The sequence below is a fragment of the Zootoca vivipara genome, chromosome 15 (assembly GCF_965207765.1).
Source record: "Zootoca vivipara chromosome 15, rZooViv2.hap1.1, whole genome shotgun sequence".
NCBI lineage: Eukaryota > Metazoa > Chordata > Lepidosauria > Squamata > Lacertidae > Zootoca > Zootoca vivipara.
The window spans coordinates 40,538,010-40,561,218 of record NC_142598.1 but is presented as its reverse complement, the minus strand read 5'-3'; the positions used below and the strand labels follow the sequence as shown (position 1 = coordinate 40,561,218).

General features: G+C 46.3%; 1 protein-coding gene across 2 annotated transcripts in view; it reads right to left on the bottom strand.

The window, feature by feature from the left end:
* FOCAD (focadhesin) overlaps positions 1–23,209 on the bottom strand; it is a 106,718-nt gene that overhangs the window by 73,176 nt on the left and 10,333 nt on the right. For both annotated transcript variants that reach the window (XM_035140663.3, XM_088658826.1), the window contains exons 6-11: positions 21,685–21,786; positions 18,185–18,389; positions 16,605–16,811; positions 14,595–14,682; positions 13,481–13,686; positions 10,258–10,515 (exon numbers count right to left, since the gene is read on the bottom strand). In XM_035140663.3, coding sequence (XP_034996554.3) covers positions 10,258–10,515; positions 13,481–13,686; positions 14,595–14,682; positions 16,605–16,811; positions 18,185–18,389; positions 21,685–21,786 — 1,066 coding nt within the window. The remainder of the gene's footprint in view (positions 1–10,257; positions 10,516–13,480; positions 13,687–14,594; positions 14,683–16,604; positions 16,812–18,184; positions 18,390–21,684; positions 21,787–23,209) is intronic.

Sequence of the window (23,209 nt, the reverse complement as noted above, 5' to 3'; positions counted from 1 at the left end):
AGCAGCTGCATGTGGAGGAGCAGAGATGCGAACCCAGTTCACCAGATTACGAGTCTAACGCTCTTAACCACTACACCACACTGGCTCTCGTGAAGAGGCAGGGGGACCTGTTACCACCAGAACTCTCTTCCATTTTGTGATTATTATTCATGATTATTTATTAAAGTTGTGTGCTACCCTTCTTCCAAAGATCCCAGTGTAGTTCACAACAGATAAATAGCTAAATGAGTGGTACTGTTCAGGGTGGCAGGAGAGGACGTATTGTCTTTTAATATCCTTCCTAACTTGTGCTAGCAAATTCCTTTATGTAGCAGAGTTACATTCCCCTTTTTACATGCACAGCAGACAGCTAGTTGCAGGCTCGTGTGAGCCTCTCACTATTATACAATTCAATCTGTCTCAGATTGAATTGTACATTCCTGGTAAATTCCCTTGAATCCCTCTTAAAAGAATAAAGACGCCACAATCTTATTCAACGTCAATAAAAAAACTTTACTCACATCAGTTCACAGTTGGATCCCTGAAGGCAGACTTTGTTATAAATATGTACATTCACCATATGGGGAATAGCCCCAGTGCTTCTGCTAGCTGAGAGCTAGCAGAGCAGTCCTAGCTAAAAGCTGATCAAATGAAGAAGGAAGTCAAAAAGAGGGAGGTGTGCTGCGTGACTCATCCTTTTGTTACCTGGGCAGGTGAGGTCATGCCCACCTTCTACCATATCACATGCAAAAGGAAGGATGCTCCAGCCAGGAGGAACAGGAAGTTTTTTTTTAAGCAATTTATTAATTTTTCCAATTAAAACACATTAAAAAACATTAAACAAACAAACATTACAGAAACGATCACACACATACATCCATCTTTTTAAACAATTCTCTCCCAAACTCTCATAAACAATGCTCCGCCAAGCTTGACTTCCCTCCCTCCCCTCATTTGGTTTTCTATTCAGTTATTATCTCGCAGTTCCTTTTTACTTCCCATTTAATGTCAGTTCGTAGGATTTATTTCAGTCCTGCAAGTGTCTTTAAACTTCTACAGTTCTTTTCCATATAGTCCACAAATTTACTCCAGTCTCTTTGGAACCTTGTTTTCCCCTGGTTCCGAATCCTGCTAGTCAGTCTCGCTGATTCCGCATAGTCTATCATTTTTGTCTGCCACTCTTCAATCGTCGGTAAGTCCTGAGTTTTCCATTTTTGGGCTAACAATGTCCTAGCCGCGGTTGTCGCATACAAGAATAATATACTGTCCTCCTTTGTAATCTCTTGTCCTATTATTCCAAAGAAGAATGCTTCTGGTTTTTTGGGAACAGTATATTTTTTTTAAAAAAATCAGTTCATTATATATCATTTCCCAAAATTCTTTATCTTTTTCGCATTTCCACCACATATGATAAAAATCACCTTCCTTCTCATTACATTTCCAGCACATTCTATTACTCATTCTATCCATTCTAGATAGTTTCACTGGAGTTAAATGCCATCTATACATCATCTTCCAAACATTCTCTTTCAGGGCGGTACATGCAGTAAATTTTAATGTTTGATTCCACAATTTCAACCACGCATCATATTCAATATTATGCCCAAAATCTTTTGCCCAGGAGGAACAGGAAGTTTCGACTGGCTGAACGAAACATTCCCTCACATGTCTTTTCTAACATTACAAGGAATGTTGTACTGGACTGCCTCTCATGGATCACATCCCACAAGCAGGGCGTGATGGGCATGCACGAGGCAAGAGAAGTAAGTGAGCATATTAATTAGAAGGAAGAATCTTCCCACATGAGGATCTGAGAGTCAGCTGCTGGGCAGTTTTTTCTCAACAGCCTCCTCCGATTTCTTTCCACTGGAGCCAGTTGGATGCTGCCTCCCAGTAAGAGCGGGGCAAACCTGGGATTCATTAGGCTGGAGAAAGCTCAGCCCAGGTGCAGAAGAGGAGAGCTGAGAAGGAAAGTCTGGTAGAAAGAAAGTGAGCTCTTCACAAATCCACATTGTTTTTATTTGATTAAAAACTTTTCTGGAATTTTCCCCCACCCCCTTCCATCTATCTTTAATCACATTAGCGGGATGTGATGATTTACACAACTCTTGTTTTGATCTCCGAAAGTTCTCCGATGATAAACATTTTGCTTGAAATTAGCATAACTTCAAACAGAAACGAAACACTCCAAAGTCGGATGGTTCCAAAACCATTAGACTACTCCCAGGATGTTCAACTTGGCAAGAGACATTAGCAGTTCCTTCTGAAAATTGACTTTAGAATAAAAATTTAGCAAGGAAACCTTGGAAGTCTACTTGCTAGTTCTGTTAACTATCTTGCAATATCCTAGCTGCATAAAATGTTGGATTCGATATTGCATTAAAACTAAGGATTTTTAAGGCTACATTTCTTTGCTTTGTGTCTTTAAAGACGGGGCTGGGAGTTTAAATCCTTTTGATCTTGGGAGCTTACACTTTTGGCTGAAAATTTAAGACAACCCATTAGTCTTGCAGCGTTTGAATACCTGCCAAAAGGTATATTTATCCTCTGAGTGGCTAGCTGGCAAGATAAAGTTGTTTTAAATAAATACACATGTCCGTGTGAAGCCGTATACCCAGAGACGGTCGAGGCTGTTGGCGTGAACAGAAAATTATACCCATATTTGTGTGCACGAACCAGTCCAGAGATGTCTCTTGCAGGTATCTCCTTTTGAAAGGAAAATGTCTGTGCTCCTCTATGGTTTGTTGTTCAAAAATAACACTCGTTTTCCCAACCACAAAGAAGATCCGCCCCTCAACTTAAAACATAAGTAAGGCAGGGCTGAATCCTTGCCAGGCTAAATGAGCATTTGGTCTCCATTGGGTTTTCCAACAGTTTTCCAACAGCCGCCCTGCCGATTCATTAACTCTCAGTGCATCTGAGCACCTTCAGAAAGCCAGCAAATTTGTTGCTTAGCAACGCAGCATTTTCAATCCCTCGCCATCGCTAAGGTTTCGGCAGTTAGGTCCACCCTCCCCATTAAGTGCCTAACAAAAGGTCTGTTTGTTTTTTGGTGTTTTTTTTTCCAGATTTCTCTTTCGAAAACAAAAAACAAAACAGGGGAATCTGCATTTCAAAAGCACCAACTAGCATCTCAGTACAGTCTTGCAAACAGATTTACGATGACGGCTCTTCGGATGATAAGCCTGTACTAGTATCAGAATCTGACGCTTTGTAAAATGGAACTTTCACGTACGGTTCCAACTTGTCTTTCGTTCAGCAGCAAATACAACAGCCAATGCCACTGGCTGGGACAAATAAATATAACCAGACAACCTCTCTCTCGGTTTAAGAACTCTTCAGTTAGAGCAGTGCTCCCCAACCTTTTTATAGCCATGGACCAGTCAACGTTTGATAATTTTACTGCGGCCCGCTGAGGGGGGGGATGTTGATTGCTTATATTTTATTTAGATTGTTTTGATTTAATCATTTTAATTTAATTGTATTCAATGTTCCTTGGGTGGCCCGGTACCAATTGATCCATGGACCGGTACCGGTCCGTGGCCCGGGGGTTGAGGACCACTGTGTTAGAGAACTCATTATAAAGATATTTAAAAGTATGGTATGTAAAACAAAGACCACAGTCCAATGGACACTTACTTGGGAGTAAGCCACATTTTTTTTTTTTTTTTAAACATACTTTTTATTAATTTTACAAAATACAAAAAAACAAAAAAAAACGGTACATACTTAAACCCCTTTTCCACCTCCTTCCTACCCACCCACATGGGTCCTCCCCTGCCACAGAAGTATCCCATGTTTGTGAACAGTCAGAAATGGTCCATTTTATGCTTGGATTTCTGTCCTCCTCCCCCTCCCCTGACCCCAAAGCCCCCCCCCCTGCCACCAGGGAGCTCCAGCAAACCAGGGCAGTACGCAGGAGGGAGTAAGCCACATTTAGGACAGTGGGCCTTACTTCCAAGTAAACATGCCTAGCCTTCTGCTGTCAGCTTGCATTTTCTTGGCATATTAAATCCACCTACAGCACCTGGGACTCAAGAGGAATGAAAAACATCTACCTGTTCAATGTTATGCAGAACTGACACTCCCACTGAAGGCAAAAATGTTTATTGAAGATGGCAGAATGGTCTGCTCTAAGGATGACGGACATCGGATATCACTCATCTTCCTTCAAGCCAGAGAGTATTTCATTTTAAAAAAGTCATTTATTTTATTTGTAAGATTCCTTACTCGCCCTTCCTTAGGTCTCAGGCTGGGTAACAACAAGCAAAACAGAGACAATCAAGAAGGCAGCTAAAATCGCTCCACCCAAAACAATACGGAAGAGATCAGTGGCGTGCAGTGAAATTCTTTCTAGAGCCAGAGGCACCAGCTTGCAAGGGGAATTTTTTTTGGGGGGGGGCACGTCACACATGTGACGTCCCAATGTCGTGTGCATGAGCATCACACTTCCCTCCCTAAGCTGGGCAGACAAGGGGGCAGAGTGGGGTGTCTTCAAGCTTCATCAGTAGGTTTCTGATTTAGAGGGTGGGTGGCGGCTAACGGACTGAAGTACTGTTTTGGGGGGACAGGGTGGGGGTGGGGTGGGGACTCCCTGGTCCTGAATGGGGCAACTGAAGGACCAGGTGTACAGCCTGGGAGTCATTTTGGACTCACAGCTGTCCATGGAGGCGCAGGTCAATTCTGTGTCCAGGGCAGCTGTTTATCAGCTCCATCTGGTACACAGGCTGAGACCCTACCTGCCCCTGGACTGTCTCACCAGAGTGGTGCATGATCTAGTTATCTCTCGCTTGGACTACTGCAATGCGCTCTATGTGGGGCTACCTTTGAAGGTGACCCAGAAACTACAACTAATCCAGAATGCGGCAGCTAGACTGGTGACTGGGAGTGGCCGCCGAGACCACATAACACCAGTCCTGAAAGACCTACATTGGCTCCCAGTACGTTTCCGAGCACAATTCAAAGGGTTGGTGCTGACCTTTAAAGCCCTAAACGGCCTCCGCCCAGTATACCTGATGGAACATCTCCATCGTTCAGCCCGGTTACTGAGGTCCGGTTCGCTCACTGCAAGATGTGAGAGCACAGAGAACCCACCCTGTGGAACACCCTCCCATCAAGGAGATAAAGAATGACACAACTTTTAGAAGACATCTGAAGGCAGCCCTGCTTAGGGAAGGTTTTAATGACCATAGCTGCCAAGTCTCCCGTTTTCCCCGGGAAATCCCCATTTTTCCAGCTGTTCCTAGCTGGAAAAACGGATTTTTTTTGTTTTTCCCCGCTTTATTCTGGCACGGCGGCCATTTTGGAACTGGGCGGAGCATGCTCAGAAGCGACTTTTGATGCTGCTCTGCCCAGTTCCAAAATGGCGGCAGCGCTACTTCCGGTCTGCTATTTCTGGCCTGGTCCCTTATTTCTCTGACAGCAACTTGGCAGGTATGTTGAATGACTGATGTTTTAATGTATTTTTAATCTTATGTTGGAAGCCGTCCAGAGTGGCTGGGGAAACCCAGCCAGATGGGTGGGGTAGAAATAAATGATGATGATGATGATGATGATTTCACGCAAGTGTGCAAGGACCTGTGCAAACGGGATGTCCCCTGTATTCATCCTTGCTTGGTGTTCTCTTCACCATCATATCACCATCACATACCCAATACAGCCAAAGTTAAAAGCACCAAATGCTTCTAAGTTGCTACCCCAATAGAGAACACCTGCCATTACTGTCTTATCTCCAGTCAACAAGACTTAAACTCTATGGATTTATGTTCTTGCACCACCACAGTTCTTTGAAGACTTCAAAATTTTTACAGATTGCAGATATTTTCAAGGATCACATGTGTTCTGCAAACCGCATATCCACTGCTCTCTGTTCTGTGTCAAAATCAAGATGTTCCACTTTCAACTCCTGATTTTCTGGCAACTAAAGAACACCCAATAGGAGTTCATGGCATTTCATTCATTTACCCAACAAACACTCCCTGGTTCCCAAGAGCAGAGGATTTAGAATATGGTCATCATTGCTTAAGGCATTTCTCAGGCAGCAAAACCAAGTGTATACCGGTAATTGTTTTTTTCTTTTAAATACTCCAACTTCTACCTAAATGAGGCCACAATTTGCTTTATTCTTAGTCTTTTATTTTTTAAGCCGAGGAACTGAAGATGCATTCTCTTCTGATGAATTTCCCAGAAGGGTGTCATGTACCAGGCAAATATTTTATTGCTGCAGTTGAGATAGCCCATAAAAGGGTGAATATCCCCAAGATACTCATAAACGCTAATAATGGTAATAGATCTTGTGTTACAATGCACAAATGACCTCTCACTCAACAATTTATTTTATCCCCTCCCCCCCCCTTTTTCTTGCAGCACGCTTGGATTCACATGCAAAATAATAACAGTTTTTGTGGGGGGTTTTTTTTTGGCACAATGAGTCAATTCATCTGATTAGGAAGACTGTATTAAAGTCTTTTTGCAAACAAACCAAGTCAGTATGGCCTTAGCAGCCATTTTATTTCAGTGAAGCCAGTGTTGTTGTTTTTCCGGGGGGGGGGATGCAGGGGCACTGGCGGAGAAACAGGAGTGTGAAGGGACCGACCCTGGCACCACTATTCCGGCAGGGTGCCATCGGAGCAGCCCCCCCCGACATACACCATGCACCCCCCTACGCGTTGGGCGCCACACCCCCAGAACGTGCGCCATGCCCCTGCGGGCAGCACACCACACCCCCGTGGACGGCGTACCATACCCCTGGGATGCATGCCACGCCCACGGGTGCACGTCACACACCCCGGGGGGGGGGGACCAGCCACGCTCCCGCCTGCTCTCTGCCCCCGGTAGCGGAGCATGGAGATTCGCCCCTGTGCAGGGGCACACATACCCTTTGTGAATCTAATTTTGGCCTCATTGAGGGGCAGTCTTTCAATATGAATAAGAAAGTGAGAGCTATTTTATTTCCCTCGATGCAATCCAAGGAGTGTTGCCTCCCATCCCTAGAAAAACGGAATCGCTCCATTTTTGGACAAAATTGTCACCTGTCCTGTTGAACAACAGGCAGTCGGTAGAGCATGAGGCTCCTAATCTCAGGGTTGTCGGTTCGAGCCCCACGTGGGGGGAAAAGGTTCCTGCCTTGCAGGGGTTGGACTAGATGAGCCACTGGGTCCCTTCCACCTCTATGATTCTATGAACCCTTCAGTATCTCAAAAGAACCACAAGTGACAACTGATAAATTAAGATCCATAGTTTTCACATCTCCTAGTCACCCTTGCTATTTAAAATGCCATCCATCCATATATTGTTCCAACATGAAACAGCAATAGTGGTACCTCGGTTTATGAACACAATTGGTTCCGGAAGTCTGTTCATAAACTGAAGCGTTCATAAACTGAAGCGAACTTTCCCATTGAAAGTAATGGGAAGTGGATTAATCCATTCCAGACCAGTCCGCGGCATTCGTAAACCAAAAATTCGTAAACCGAGGTGTTCATAAACCGAGGTTCCACTGTATCTCTAATGCAGCTCATTCCCAAACTGCATTTACATGAAAGTTAAGCCCAGAGATGTAAACAAAACTTAATTCCAAGAGCGCTTATCATCACCTCAAGACAACTCAGGGTCCATTTATTGCAACATAAGCAGCTGCCATATTGCCTGTACCAACCCTTGCCTTCCAAAAACCCGTCTTCCATTATCTCATGTATTACACATATCGTTTAATTATTGACTATTTTCCCAATCAGCAGTTTCACACCACCCAAACCTTATTTGTTACTTTCCAAAGTAACGGACGTGCCTTAAGGCTTCTTTCGAATTTCAGCATCTGAGCCCCAAAAGAACCTGGGTCACAATCTGCCGTGAATTTTCATTCGAGAAACCTATTTCATCACCTAAATTTCTAAAATCTAAAATGATAATTTTTTAAAATAATCTGTTATAAAATCTATGACTGTCCTGCCAAGTCAGCCATAAAACTTCCCACTAAGCCAAATACCTGAAGTTTACAGATCCAAAATGCATTTTTGCAGCAGTCGATGGGGCTGACCTGGGGTTAACCCATATCCTGATCTATGACTATGCAAATAATTTACAGCAGACAGCCACTGGCACCACGCTCTCAGCCCTTCCCTCTATTTCCCCCATTATCTCCCCGAGAAAGCAAGCTTGTTTTTTATTCCGATGGAAGACCTCGAACAAAGACAACCTGAGCCATTTGAGGCTGAAAAGAAAATTCCCAAGATCCCCATTCCTTGCAAAGCAGTTTCCATTTATCTGTTTTGAATTAATACGATAAAAGCAGCTCCAGCCAACCATCTGCAGGCATCTGTTCCCACAGAGAGCTGCAAACAGCATGGCACGATTCCCTGGTTATCATTGTTTGGGCCTTTTTGCATTTTGAGTGGATGTTATTAAAAAGCAATAAGACAAGCAAGGAAATTAAATACAGCGATCAGCTGTAGGATTTCTGAAGAAGTGTTTTGCTTTCACTGTATTATCGCTGGCCTTTGCGGCACTCTTTTATGCAACTTCACGGTGCATAAACAGCCGTTATAAAAGGTGCTTTTAATTCCCCCACTCACCCAGCAAAAACACATGTTACCAGCATATGAAGAAGTATTTTGTACCTCTTTCTTAATCCTATGCCCGCCCTTGTAAAATTTAGTCTGTTGCTTCCGTTTGAATTTTAGTCAATATGAAGATGACGACATTCTAATAGTGCCAATCTATACAACAGCCAAACCCAAGCTCCGATTCACACCTCCCTGTATCTGAAAAAAGCTTTCATGAGCAAGGCCATTTCTGGAAGAGACTGTTATAAGAAAAAACTGCTCCTTTTCCCTTATGGGGTAGCCAAGAGCCCATAGAGAGTCCTTATGATAGGGTCCCTATCGGTAGGAGAAAATAACAGAGGCCAACCAGAGAATATTGAGAAGCAAAGCAGATAGGAAGCCTGATCTTTATTGAACTGTTGCAACAGGGTGCTCCTTCTCACACAGGAGAAAAGAGGAGGACCCAGAACAAAGGTGTGCCTGCCCTTATATAGACATTTTGAAATTCCCTGCCCTGGAGCTCAAGACCACCCCTCCATACATCATACATACATCACAGAAATCTGAGTGTGTTGCTTCCCTCCTGTCTGCCAGGATACCTGATAATGCCTTACTCTCTGATTGGCTTTTCTGGATAGCCTGGCAATTCCTTTGAGATGATAAATACTTAGTTCCTGAATCTCTTACACATATTGAGTGTGTGCTTGGCTTCACAGATACTTGCCAGACTGTATTTACAGGGAGGTGTGAGCCCCTACAGTCCAAAGACCATTGGAAAGCTTTTCCCATTTCCTTCCTCCTATTTGAAGTCCATTTGGGAGAGTCAAAATGGCTTCAGGATTCTTCTCCTACACTATTTCAGACACATGGTTTATATACTTATGTACGTGTTTGCATTTATGAACATATCATTATATATATATATATATATATATATATATATATATATATATATATATATATATGAGACCTTAAATTCTTATAACAAAAGACAAACAAGCACCGTCAACTGGCTAAGAAAGGAGGCCACACGTCGGACTACCAGTGCTTCTCCCAAAACTGTGTTTAGAAGATCCCAAGAAAGTAGAACTCAAGGGGATAGGAAGCTGCCTTATACAGAATGAGACCACTGGGCATACCTGCCAAGTCCTGGATGGAAAAATCCGGGATCGGCAGGCTGCGCCACCGGAAGTTGCATAGACGCAACTTCCGGTGGCACTTTGCCCTCCTAAGCCCGTCTAAGCGCCAGAAGTCGCTTCTACGCATGACCGGAAACGTGTAGAAGCAACCTGGTGCCGGCGTCGCCATTTTCTGGTGCCCATAGAAGGGCAAAGCGCCACCGGAAGTTGCGTCTACGCGTTTCCGGACACGTGTAGAAGCGACTTCCGCCGCCGCCATTTTCTGGTGCCCATAGAAAGGGAAAGTGGCACCAGAAAAATGGCCGCCGGCAGAAGTGGATTTAAGGGAGAATAACGGGATAAAAACCTATACGGGAGACCACCGGGAAACGGTAGGAAAAAAGGGGGTTTCCCGGCGAAAACGGGATACTTGGCAGCTATGCCACTGGGCCGTCTAGCTGCCCTGACCTGTCAGTAACTCTCCATCCCTCCCTACCTTGACAGAGATGTGCCTAAAAGCCAGGAACTGCAGCGTAAAGGCATCACAGACCAAACGGGAATGAGACGAGGCCAACCTTGGCTGTAGGGCCTCCATCACACGGCCAGGTTATTCTTACCTGGGATGAATCTGCTTTGGCAAGTTCTGTAGTGGCAGCTAATACGTCACGAAGGCAGTCTCCGTTTTCTTGAACGAGGAGGTAAGCCAGCAAAAGGACCACGTGAGCAGGGACTTGCGTTGTAATGGGCAGCACGGATTTAAGAGAAGACAGCCAGTCGGAAACGGAGGACGTCTCTCTCAGGAGCCCCAAGAGCTTCCAGGTCGTGTGCAATGAACCATAAGCACTGGCCATGGGGAAGAAAGGGTCAGAAGAGGCCTGAGGCAAAAGAAAAGGCACGTTCGAACCAGGAAAGTCTGTATGTTCAAAATATGGCACTCTGGAAGTTAAATAAAAAACTAAATTGTTCCTCAGCGATTTGCCTAAAAAGCATACAGATAATAATAATAATAATAATAATAATAATAATAATAATAATAACATGTCACCATCTCATTGCTGTGAAAGTTATTTCCTTCAAATAAATTACCGACACTGCTGTTGATAATTACACCAGCCCTTGCTGCAGCAACCAATCACACGTCCCCCAAATGCACTATCAGGGAATAAGACGCCACCCAATTTTAAACTTTTTTTAAAGAAAAGAACCGTGTCTTATACACGGAAAAGTACAGTAGGTTTCCAGGCATGAGTTGATATCGGTGAGGGTTTGCCCAGCGCAAGCGTGCCTTCCCCTTAGCACGCTTCTAAGCACCCAGGTGACAGCTGGGGGAATTACGCCCCGTGTGGATGATACGATATGCACAACATAAATGCGATAAAGGGCTTTCTGAGGGACTCTCCCCAGGCCACATGCCCTCTCTAGCCTTGTCCCGCACCTTCTTCAAGCCTGAGCTCTGGTGATGCCTGGCGGCTGCCTAGGTGATGGGTTTGTATCTCAGCAGGTTCCTAGAAGCCTCTGGCAGTGAAATGGCTGGGATGTGGTTCCATCTACTGCCCCCCCACACACACTTTTTGCCTCTGGCCATGCCAGCACCGCCATGTGGCCCACGGAAGGTTACTCCCAAGGGAAAGTGGCCCTCGGTGTGCAAAAGGGTTTCCCAACTGGGAGACACATCAAAGCAGAGAAAGGAAGCAGCAGCAGCAGGGAGAATAGGCAGGCTTGGAGGGGGGGTACCTGAGGGGCTCTAAGTGGAGCCTCTTCCTCTTCCTCCCTCTCCTTTGGACAGGGGCTGCAGCGAACTACGGGCAGCCATGCCTAAGACCAGCCAAGCGATTCCCAGCATCGCTAGGGTGACATACAAACTGGCTTCAAGGCGGGAGACAATTTGCTCTCGGGTTTTGAATCGGCCAAGAGGTTTACGAACGAGCTGCTGGAGCACTTCCGCGGTCGTTTTTAATTATATTGTTCAATGTAATGTAAATTCATTTTGGATAATGGGGAGTTATAATGCCCCTGTACTTTATGTGACCTTTTAAAAAGCCATTTCGTGCAAAAGATTTTTTAAAAAATAAATAAATAAATGTTATCCCTCCCCGTTTATCGCCTTCAATTATTGCATGCGGAAAATTAAGATCCAGCCACCTGCAATGTTGGCGCTTTGACTGATGGGATTGCTTAGAGGTAAATGTGCCCCCCCTAATCACTACCCCCAGAGGATTCCTACTGCCTTCCACTGTTCTCATTCTGCTGCCCACTAATAATATTGGGGTGGGGGGCGGTGTAGAGAAAATTCCACAGGCTTATTTTGCGGGAACCCAGATTTACAAGACAAATAGCTGTTTTTCCAGACTGGGAAAGATATCAGAGTAAGATTTGGTCCTTAAGGCTGAAATCCAATCCATGAATGAGAGAATAGCCCCCACTGAGCAGACTGGGACTTGCTTTGGAGTTGACATGCTCAGGGCTGCAGTTAGATATGCAGAATAACACCTCCACGTAGTTCTAGTTACAGGTAGGTAGCCGTGTTGGTCTGCCATAGTCGAAACAAAATAAATAAAAAATCCTTCCAGTATCACCTTAGAGAAAAGCTCATACCAATAACAAACTTAGTTGGTCTCTAAGGTGCTACTGGAAGGATTTTTTATTTTATTTTACCTCCAAGTAGATTAGCTTTCCTAGGGACCCAGGTGGCGCTGTGGTTAAACCACTGAGCCTAGGGCTTGCTGATCAGAAGGTTGGTGGTTCGAATCCCTGTGACGGGGTGAGCTCCCGTTGCTTGGTCCCAGCTCCTGCCAACCTAGCAGTTCGAAAGCACGTCAAAATGCAAGTAGATAAATAGGAACCGCTACAGCGGGAAGGTAAACGGCGTTTCCGTGTGCTGCTCTGGTTTGCCAGAAGCGGTTTAGTCATGCTGGCCACATGACCTGGAAGCTGTACGCTGGCTCCCTTGGCCAATAATGCGAGATGAGCGCGCAACCCCAGAGTCGGTCACGACTGGACCTAATGGTCAGGGGTCCCTTTACCTAGATTAGCTTTCCAAATTACGCCAGGTATCATTTATATTCCGAACTCGGGAACTTCTACCACATTCTAAGGCAGGGGAGGCAAAAGGCAGGCAAGGCTTCAACAAAGGAGGATCACGGGCCAAATTGATCACGGGCCACTTCTGGTGGTCTGCTGGATTCAGGAAGAAAGAAGAGAATACTGGAAAACCTCAGGGCTAGGGGCTAAATGCAAGGCCCCCTCACAATCTGATGGGGAAACTGGAGGCACTTTGTAAGGGCTAAGTCACCATCGTGAGCCATGCTTGAATAGTGGCTTCAAGTCTCACACAGGAGGAGGAAGCAAGGGGCAAGGTACATGCTGGAGTGCCGTGCAATGATTTACCGTATTTTTCTGTGTATAAGATGCCCCCTCTTCTTTGGGACTCCAAATTGAGAAAATGAGGGGAGATGGGAGAGAGTTGTTGAGATTTTTTGGGGGGGGGTTGCCGATAACCCGCAGGACCGCAGGACCGCCACAGCCAATCGCTCACAAATTGACGAAGCAACCAATCGTCCGCACGCTTGCCGAAAGCAAGTACCAATCACCCGCCCAATTGCTGCAGCAGCCAATAGCCAGCGGACCTTGTTGAAACAACCAATCACCCACAAAAACACCGCTGACAATCTCCTGTTCGCGGCAGCCACCAATCGCCCGTCCAACCTCTCCACTACCCGTGTATAAGACGACCCCCAATTTTTAACATAGTTTTATAATAAAATAACCTTGTCTCATACACGGAAAAATACAGTACTTCCCACCAGTAGAAAAACGAAAGGTTCTGAATGGAAGCCTCACCGGTTGCTTTTTCTCTTCCTGCAATTCTTCTCGCTGCACGATTTCTAAAAGATTAATGGCCAGCTGCTGCCGAGTAGGGCCACCGTCTTCCTCGATCGCGCTGCCCTGCACGGCGGTGGAAGACAAGATCTGCAGAGCGGGCATTGCCAGGATGGGGGCTACGGCAAGAGTCATCGTAGTTTCAGAGCAGGAAAGGAGCTTGATGGCTACAAGAACAAGAGCAAAGTTGTAAGTGGGACCGCCCAGGGGCGGAGGAAGAGGGTGGAGGGGTGGGTTGCCCCGGGTGCCCTCACTGAGGGGGGTGACATTTGGCGCACTGCCCGCCCGCAACTCCCAAGACTATCCATAACTCTCAGGGTAAGGGGGGAGCTGCGCCTTCCCCCTTCGTTTTGACAGCTGGGGGAAGGCTTGGGAGTCGCGGGCAGGGGGCACGCCAAATGTCCTCCATGGGCAGCTCGTGATTTTTCGACTTACGAATTTTTAGATAGGGTTGCTTCGACTTACGAATTTTTCCATTTTCAATGCATTCGTATGGGAAATCACGTTTCCAAGGGTGTTTTTTGACTCACGAATTTTTCGACTTACGAAGGTGCCTTCGGAACGGATTAAATTCGTAAGTCGAGGCACCACTGTAGGTTAAACTGTACCATACTTAATAAAAAAATAAGACATCCCCTGAAAATAAGCCATTGTGTGTTTTTTTAAGGGAAAATAAATATAATACGGTGTCTTATTTTCGGAGAAACACAGTAAAAGGAAACCCAAAGACCCAAGGAAACATGAAAATAAACCTTCTCAGCCCCCACGGGCTATGTAAATGGAAGTCACAAGACATAACACATATATCAACTTTTTCTTGTCCCTAATGAACTATTTTGCTCCAAACTAACTATTTCAGGGAGTTAATAATTTTACACTTCAAATAATGTTAATAATAAAACCACTAATTTCCATTCCGATTAATAAAACCAGGCAGCAAAGCCAAAAATAGTAGACTTGATATGCCAAGGAAAGTTTCTGGGTTTTAAAAAAAGACAACAAGAAGACAAAATGAAGGGAAACAATTTGGAAGGGGGATTTTTATTAGATATATATTTTTACAACAAAGCCTTACCTAGCTTTAAGATTGGTTTTTGCTGAGTGGCTGGAGCCTGAAGCAGTAGCAAACCTAATCCAATTATGGCCACCTCCGATGGAAAGCCCTAAAAGAACAAGGGGAAGACAGCCAAAGGTGAAATCTTTTCAGTCTAACAGCTTGTGGAGATAAACTACCTTGCCAACATTTTACACCCCTGTTTTCCAAAACACATCCTGTTGAATACAGTGAGCTGTGTCCAAGCCCGGTTTCAAAAATAAATAACCCAGCGGCCCTTCTGGTGTTACTCCGGGGCATGGAAGCAACTGCAGCCGACTCTTTCCTCCTGTGCTTCTCAGGTAACTTGGGATGTCTGCAATCTGAAGAGAGAAGCTGGAAAGGAAGCTCCTTCCCAGGACTGTTTCTGCAATAGTGTCATGGGAAAGATGGAAGAGTCTTGAAAGGGTCTATATCTATATAAAGCGGGGGGAGGGGAGAGAATTACTGAACCTGTAATCCAGCGAGCGGGAGGTCATCCAAATTATATAATTGGATATTTGATTAATTGTTATCTGAGTTGGTATTATGATTCAAAACGCATATAATGAGGTTTGTTTTGGATTTTTGTAAATGAAAACTAATAAAAATTATTCACAAAAAATGGGTCTAAAAATCTTAATGTTGAACTCATCTGCACAGATTGTGTTTTTTCCTGTTTTAGAATTCCTGGCTCACTCCTTGATTTTGATGAGAAGGCGGTTAATTTTGTATGAGTTCTGCTAGAAACAAGAACAATTCTCACATATGACATCGTTCTATGAGTCAGGATCCCCTTCTAGAAACTGAGACCCTGCATCTGTGAGGGCAGAATGCATCAGATGATGAAGTCTGCCAAACCGGTTCCTTTGTTAAGGTGCTGGCTAGTTTAGGGCCACGATTTAGCATCACAGAAGAAGTTGCTCTGTGCCATAGAACAAATGAGCTGCCATGGGCTGGCTAGAGGCAGAGGAGTGTTGGGGGGGGCACCAGCTGAGGAACCCACAAGGGAAGAAGGCTCTATGTTTGTGCGTACACAAATGTGCACACATCAATTTGCAAATAGACACAGAATTAGGCCCAAGGTTCTCCTAGTTCAGTGATGGCGAACCTATGACACGCGTGTCAGACGTGACACGCAGAGCCCTCACTGCTGGCACGCGCCCCATCGGCCCATTCGCGCTGTTGTTGTTGGGTTTTTTCCCCCATTTGTTCTCCCGCTCCTCCTACAGCTTGTCTCCTAGAGTTTGTCTCTGCTACAACTTGTCTCAGCTGTTAAAACCCGGATCCTTTTTTGTTGCTGTTGTTGCTGGTAGCCAGAGATTGGTTTTTAACCCTTTCTGTGCTGTTTTTTTCTGGTGCTTTGGCAGACTATGATTGGGTGTAACAGCTTGCGTTTTTTAACCCGTTCTGTGCTGGGGCTTTTGGCGCTTTGGCAGACTATGTCGGTGGTGCGTGTTAGTTTCAGCGAAGGTATTATTCGTCATTTATATCTGTTCTCTTTCCCCCCCCAAAAAAGCAAAGCAACTTTTGCATCCCCCCAAAAAACCTCCAAAACTTTGATCAGCAGCTCCCCCCAAAAAGCTCAACAACTCTGGGCACTTTGTAATAAATACGGGGTTTTTGGTTTGGTTTAGTTTGGTTAAATAATTAGTTTTTGGTTTATTAAATACAGTTATTTATCACAATTATACATTTTTGTTATTTAAACTATAAATATCGTGAAATTATGGTTTTTTTCTCGAAGTGACACACCACCTGAGTTATGCTCGGTTTTCTTGTCGAATTTTGACACACCAAGTTCAAAAGGTTGCCCATCACTGTCCTAGTTACACAATTAACAATCCTCAGTGTCCCACAAGGCTTTGGTGTCCTAAGCTCTATTACCGTGACAAGAGTGACATTGCTCTGGTATGTTCCGGAGTGTTGCAGACGTGAAGCAAAAGCAGCTTGGGAACCGAGATACATGGCACACTTAAAAATAAATAGATTCTCTCTCTCTCCAGAGCCTACCTCTTTCAGCAGCTCAGCATTTTCTTCCAGTAAGCAAACCACGGACGAACACTCCCCAGTGATCTGCAGGCAAACCTCGCAGATGCATAAAAGTTGCAGGCAGAGCTGGCGCAACTGGGCTTTCCAAAAAGCGGGGTGGCGCTGCAGACTTCGGAACAGCTGCTCCAAACACAGCAGCTTTTCTGTGACCTGTGGCAGGTCTTTTAGCTGCGGGAGGGAAATAAGTAGGACTGAGAAACTCGTTCATTTATTTATTTATTTATTGCAAAGGTGGGTCTTCAGCTCCCCATTTTATTGTTACAACAACCCTACAAGGTGAGTCGAGTGATTGTGACTAGCCCATGCTTTCTTTTTATTTAACCAAAAAGCCGTAAGGAAGAAATGCCTTAAGTGGAAAACGGGAAGTGTGAGGGGGGCTGTTCCACACAGGAGGACTAGATGCAAAACACAGTTGGGTTCTTGAAGCTGTAACAGAGGAGCAGGAAAGGGACTTTTGGCCGGTCGCCATGCTGCAGGAGGGAGAAAACTCTGCCTGCCAAACATTCCCACTTCCACGCAGCTGCAAAAAGCACAGAAACCCTGTTCTCTTCTGTGCATCTCTCTGTCTACTTTCACCTCCCTCTATGCGCCCTGCTGGGAGCGCTCTCAATTTCTCAACCTGCGATTTCAAGAGCTCAAAACATCAATTTGTTGGAAAATGCAAGATTTTGAAAATATATGTCCCCTACTCAGGCCTGCCTGAAGAACACCTGATAACCTCAAATATACTTCTGTAGTCTGACATACTGCTTCCTGCACTTTTGGAGCCATTAGGCAGAATGAGGCAGCCACCTGAGGTGACAGGTGTGTGTGGCAGGAGAGGATATATTGTTTATTAATATCCTTCCTAACTTGCGCTAGCAAGTTCCTTTGCTTAGCAGAGTTTACATCCCCCTTTTTACATGCACAGCAGATAGCTGGTTGCAGGCTCGTGTGAGCGTCGCACTATTATAAGTTCCCTTGAATCCCTCTTAAAAGAATAAAGATGCCACAATCTACCCCATATGGGGGAATAATTCCACTGTCTCTGCTAGCTGAGCAGAGCTGTCCTAGCTACAAGCTGGTCAAACGAAGAAGAAAGTCAAAAGAGGGAGGTGTGCTGTGTGACTCGTCCTTTTGTTACCTGGACAGATGAGGTCACGCCCACCTTTAATCACATTGAAAAGGAAGGGTGCTCCAGCCAGGAGGAACAGGAAGTTTCGACTGGCTGGACCAAACATTCCCTCGCATGTCCACTCTAGGAAAACAAGGAATATGGTATTTGACTGCTCCCAGTGGATTACATCCCCCAAGGTGCTGGGGGGAGGGACAGGGTGGGCTAAGGGCTGCCCTGTACCCCTTGAGCTGGCCTGCTGCCCTCCGGTGAGGTGTAAGACGGCACCTCACTGTGAAATGAGATACAACAGCTAGGCCACTCAGCTTCTGAACATGGAACGGGGGCGACGCCATCTTGTTTTCCACTTCAAGCAGCCAAACGTCAGCCCCTCCTCAACGGACCAAAGTGCTTCGATGGTGTCAGGTAGGAAAGAGCAATGCCTCACCTGATAATGTGGAACCAAGTCACAAAGCAGCTGGAGGAGATGGCGCTCAAGGGCACAAGGTTCCTCCTTGTTCTGAGGCCCACGCGGCTGAAGCAAAACTCCAAGCAGAGCCATTCGTAATTCCGCATGTTCCCTCAGCTGGCAAGGTTCACAGTACAGATATCGTAGGAAAGGTCTCATTACACAGACACATGAATTCTCCGCGCTGCAGGTGGAGAAAACGATTTGGTGAACTTGCACAGAACAGGGAAGAAACAAATGGAGGTTTCATCGGAGGTCCCATCATTTTCAGCGTAATTAAGATAATGGTTGCATCCAACTGTCAGGGCAGCGTACAAAGTTTCCCCCACCGCTCCCCTGAACCATCACAAACTTCTTTCTCTAACACAAAACCACCATTGGATGAAACCCTTGGAAAGATTGTGGGAAGATGGGAGAATTGTGGGAAGATGGGAGAACACACATTTAATCATCATCATAATTTTATTATTTATACCCCACCCATCTGGCTGGGTTGCCCCAGCCACTCTGGGCAGCTTCCAACACATATAAAAACATAATAAAACATCAAACATTAAACTTCAGGTGTCTTATAAAAGCTGTATAGTTCTTCATCTCCTTGGCATCTGATGGGAGGGCGTTCCACAGGGAGGGTGCCACCACTGGGAAGACCCTCTGCCTGGTTCCCTGTAGATTCACTTCTCGCAGTGAGGGAACCACCAAAAGGCCCTCTCTTACCCCCCCTTCCTGTTGAGGAACAGGCCAGATACTGTACCGCAGGGATCACAGCATCTGTGCCCAATGCCCAAGCTTTTCCGCTAGGCCGCAGGATCCCCTCCCTCCACTGAAATTAGGCTTGAAAGAAGGATTCTGTTAACTAACTGGGAGACTCAGGAACCAAGGAACGGGGGAAATTTCCAATTTACTTAGGAGACCATAGCTGGACTATAAGAATCACTTGTAAAGTAACCAAGATTACAGACAATCTGGAAAAATGAAAATAGTAGAGAACGCATTGATACCGTGTTTCTCACATTTTAAGACATGTCTTATATTTATTTTTCTTCCAAAAAAACACGCCACGGCTTATTTTCAGGGGATGTCTTATTTTTTTTGTTAAGCTTTTTAATTTTTTACTGGTATTAAGCTTTCAGAGAGTTTTGCTGGGTTGGGCTCAGTGCAGCGCGCGCTGCTGTCTTTGCCAGGTCCCGCTGGGTCGGGACTCGGCGTGGCGCGCGCTGCTGTGTTTGCCGGCTCCCGCTCAGTCGGGACTCGGCGCTGTGCTACACGGGAAAAGTGGAGAAGAGAGCAAAGGCTACAAAAGTTCGGCAATAACACGAACAGGGCTAACACCACCACCGGGAAGTCATCCAACATGCCTTGCTTGAGCCGGCAGCTACGGGAAGCTTTATTGTTTGGCCGGGAGGGGCGGGGAGAAGGAACTTGGGCTGGGCTTGCAAGCTGTTCCTCAGCTCTCACCTTCTAGAGCTTCCCGAGGACTCGGGAGCTGAAGGGTCCCGGGCGACCTGCACTGTGACAGGACCCTGGGGGAGGGCGGCCCGTTTCCCCTTTCCCACGTTTCTTTGTTCCGGGGAGGGCGCTGGTGGAAGGGAAGGAGGGAGCCAGACGAGGAAAGAGGAACCAACCCTCCCCCCCCCGCCCCGGGCTTCTCCTGCCGGGTCTGCAACACAGGCACTGCCGGTGTTCGTGAAGGAGACCCGCTCCTGTTACACACAGGCGGAGGATAGCAAAGCGGGTAAAATATCCCCCCACCACCACCCCCGCGCCGCAAAAAAAAACCAACCCGAATTTGCTCCCCGCTTTCCTAGACCAGGGCAGGGCCCAGTCAGCCGCTCCTCGACGCTCCAAATCCCTCAGCAAACGCAGAACCCAGTGAAGAGGCGAGCGGAAGGAGAAGCAGCCGCTCAGGCGCCGTTAACGGAGCCGCACCCAACCTCCTCTCCTTCAGGCCCGGTGAGCGAGCCGAGACCGCCGCACCCGGGGCCTCGCACCCAGCGGCCGTAGATCCGGAACAACCTCCGCCCCCGCCCTCTCTGTGTCTCTCGCTCTCCCACCCTCCGCCCCACAGCACCGTCCCCTCTGCCTTCACCTTATACGAAAAGCTCGGCCACCGCGCTGACTCGCCCCTCCGCTACGTTCGGCTCCCTCTATTAATGGGGCCAAACACCCTCCCCGCTTTCACTTCCGCCTCAGCGGGAGCTGGCAAGGGCAGCAGCGCGCACCGCGCGGAGTCCCAACTGAGCGGGACCCGGGAGAGACAGCAGCGCTCGGTGAGGCGCGCGCTGCAGAAGCGCCATGCAGACCTGCTCCCACCACTAACAATACACCAGCATGTCTTATTTTGGGGGGATGCCTTATATTTTATTGCCTCCAGAAAATCGTGCCATGGCTTATTTTATAGGCACGTCTTAAAATGTGAGAAACACGGTATGTAGTCTTAATGATCGTAATAAGGACCCATGTAGGGGATGGGGGAAAGTCACGAGATTCAGAGAATCTCACAAAATGATGACACAAATTGTTTGATTGCAAATTTCTATTGATAAAAATAAAATAAAATAATTTCAAGGAAAGAAAGAAAGAAGGCTTCTGTTGCAGCCAAGAGATCAGGTTGCGGTGCGCTTACTTAAGGGGTACGTGTGGTGCCCACAATGTTTATCCAGTTTACAAATGGGCACAAAAAGGTTGGCACCTCTGTGTTATGCTTGGTTTAATATAATAGCAGCAAGAAGCAGGGGTTTCAGTTTCCTACTTCTTGGAAAAAATTAGAGGGTACATCTTCCCATCTCCTTATCCATTTCTGTTTCTGTAACAGTTCTGCTGCGGGGGGAAATCGACATTCAACTCTATCATCACAAAGACACACACAAAAAGACCACACACATTTTCTCTCTCTATTTTGTGAAGTCTGGATTCAATCACGAACCTACAGGACACATAAACATGGTGTCAGAGGTTGTTGCGACTACTCTAGAGTAATGACTCTCCACATGCTTGTCTTTTAACAGTCTTTATTGGTGCACTCTATTTACAGTGTAACGGGCTGTTGGAAACATGCCTTCTCATTCCGATGCAGAATCCGGCACTGCCCCCCTGCGCGACTTCTCCCAACATAAGAGTCGTGGGACAGTGAATCTCCTCCCCTTTCTCCTCCTCCGTAATTCCGGAACCGGGGGGAAAAGGTCTACGCTCCGTGCTTTCCCTCCCCCCCCCTTTCCCCTCCTCTCTCTTCCCGCTTGTGGAGCAGGGGCTCTCCCATGCTGCTAGAGACCTGGCACTCTCTCTCCGTTTCCTGACTAGCCTCTCCAGAGCTCGCGCTTTCCTCGCTGCTTGGGGAGGAGCTACTTCTGATGAGAGGGGGAGGTACTCTAGACTCTCTTCCCCTTACACATGGCTTAGGCACTGCATGTTGCCCCAATGTGGCCTTTTCCAAATCTCCCATCCCCGGAGAGTGAATGTAGATTTGATGGGTTCCCTACCTCTCTGGACACTGCTGGAAAAAGGCTGTCATCTGCTGCAGGAGAGCCGGCCAGCAGTCAGGTCTGTTCTCAAGAACGGTGATCAAGGGATGAGGAGAGTTCCTGGGGGGGAATTAATAAATAAAGCTTCAATAGGAGAAAATGTGGAAGCCAGACTAGCCTACAAACAAATACAACTGCAGGTCCAGGCACCCCCCATTTCTTGCATGTTTTCCACCAACATAGAGAAATACTATGACGGTAAGTTGTGACTGCGTTCAAGTTGCATAAAACCAAGCTTTAAAAAAAAGTTTCTGCTTATCTATTTCACAGGCAGGAGAAGACACAGTGATGCAAAGTCCTTGGCCGAGCAAGAGAGACATTTTGGGGCAGTGCTACCTTCGAAGGAGAGAGCAGACCACATACGAACCTGAACAAATTAACTAGTTAATTAAGTCTTGAGATGGAAAGAACCAGAGAAGAATGGCAGATCAAGTTGATGGACTACGCCGAAATGGCAAAAACGACCTCAAGAATCAGAAATCAGGAAGACCAATATTTCAGTAAGGAATGGGGGAAACTTTTAAGCTTAAAAACCATTGTAAACAGCTAAATTTCTTAGTGGGATTGGAATAACACTTGTAGTTTAATGGTAAATTTTGGACATAATGGAGATGCAAAAGATTTGGATTATTATAAAAGTTGCAGGAGGGAAGGACTAACAATAGGACCCACAAAGAGGAGGAGGGAAGCCCAGGAGAGTCTTTGGAATCTTGTTTTTATATTGTATGTTGATATGTTATTGCAAAATTTTAATTTAAAAACCCCAAGTAAATAAGTTTACCAAAAAAAATTCTTTAAAGTGAAAAAAAAACTAGTTAATTAAGTCTCAAGGCACACAATGAAAATACCTAGTTAACAGTCTGAAATATAGAATATGCTTTAAACCAGATTGTTTCGGCTGCCCTTTTCTGTACTGTCAGAGGTTGTTACAGCTACTCTTGAGTAACGACTTTCCACATACTTGTCTTTAAAAGAGTCTTTATCGGTGCACGTTATTTATAGTGTGGTGAGCTGTCGGTTTCATGTCCGCTTACTCCGTCTCAGAATCCGGCACTGCCCCTTTTCGCAACTTGGACCAACATAGCAGTCTCGGGACAGCGAATCTCCTCCCTTTTCTCCTCCTCCTTAATTCCGGTGCCGGGGGAAAGGGTCTGTGCTCCATCTTTTCCCTCTCCCCCCTTTCCGTCTCTCTCCTTTCCTGCCTGTGGAGCAGGGGCTCTCCCATGCTGCCGGAGACCTGGCTTTCTCTCTCTCCGCTTCCTGACTAGCCCCTTCAGACCCCGCGCTTTCATGGCTGCTTGGGGACGAACTGCTCCTGATGAGAGGGGGAGGTTCTCTGTAACCTCTCCCCCTTACATCTACCCCCCTCCAGGCCCCCCCTCCTCCCCTGAGGAGACGGGCAGCTGTGGAGGTGATTGGAAGCCCCAAAACTGGTGGGGGTGAAAACTTGCTCCCAGCCTGAGCCCTGCGAAGATGCTGGAGG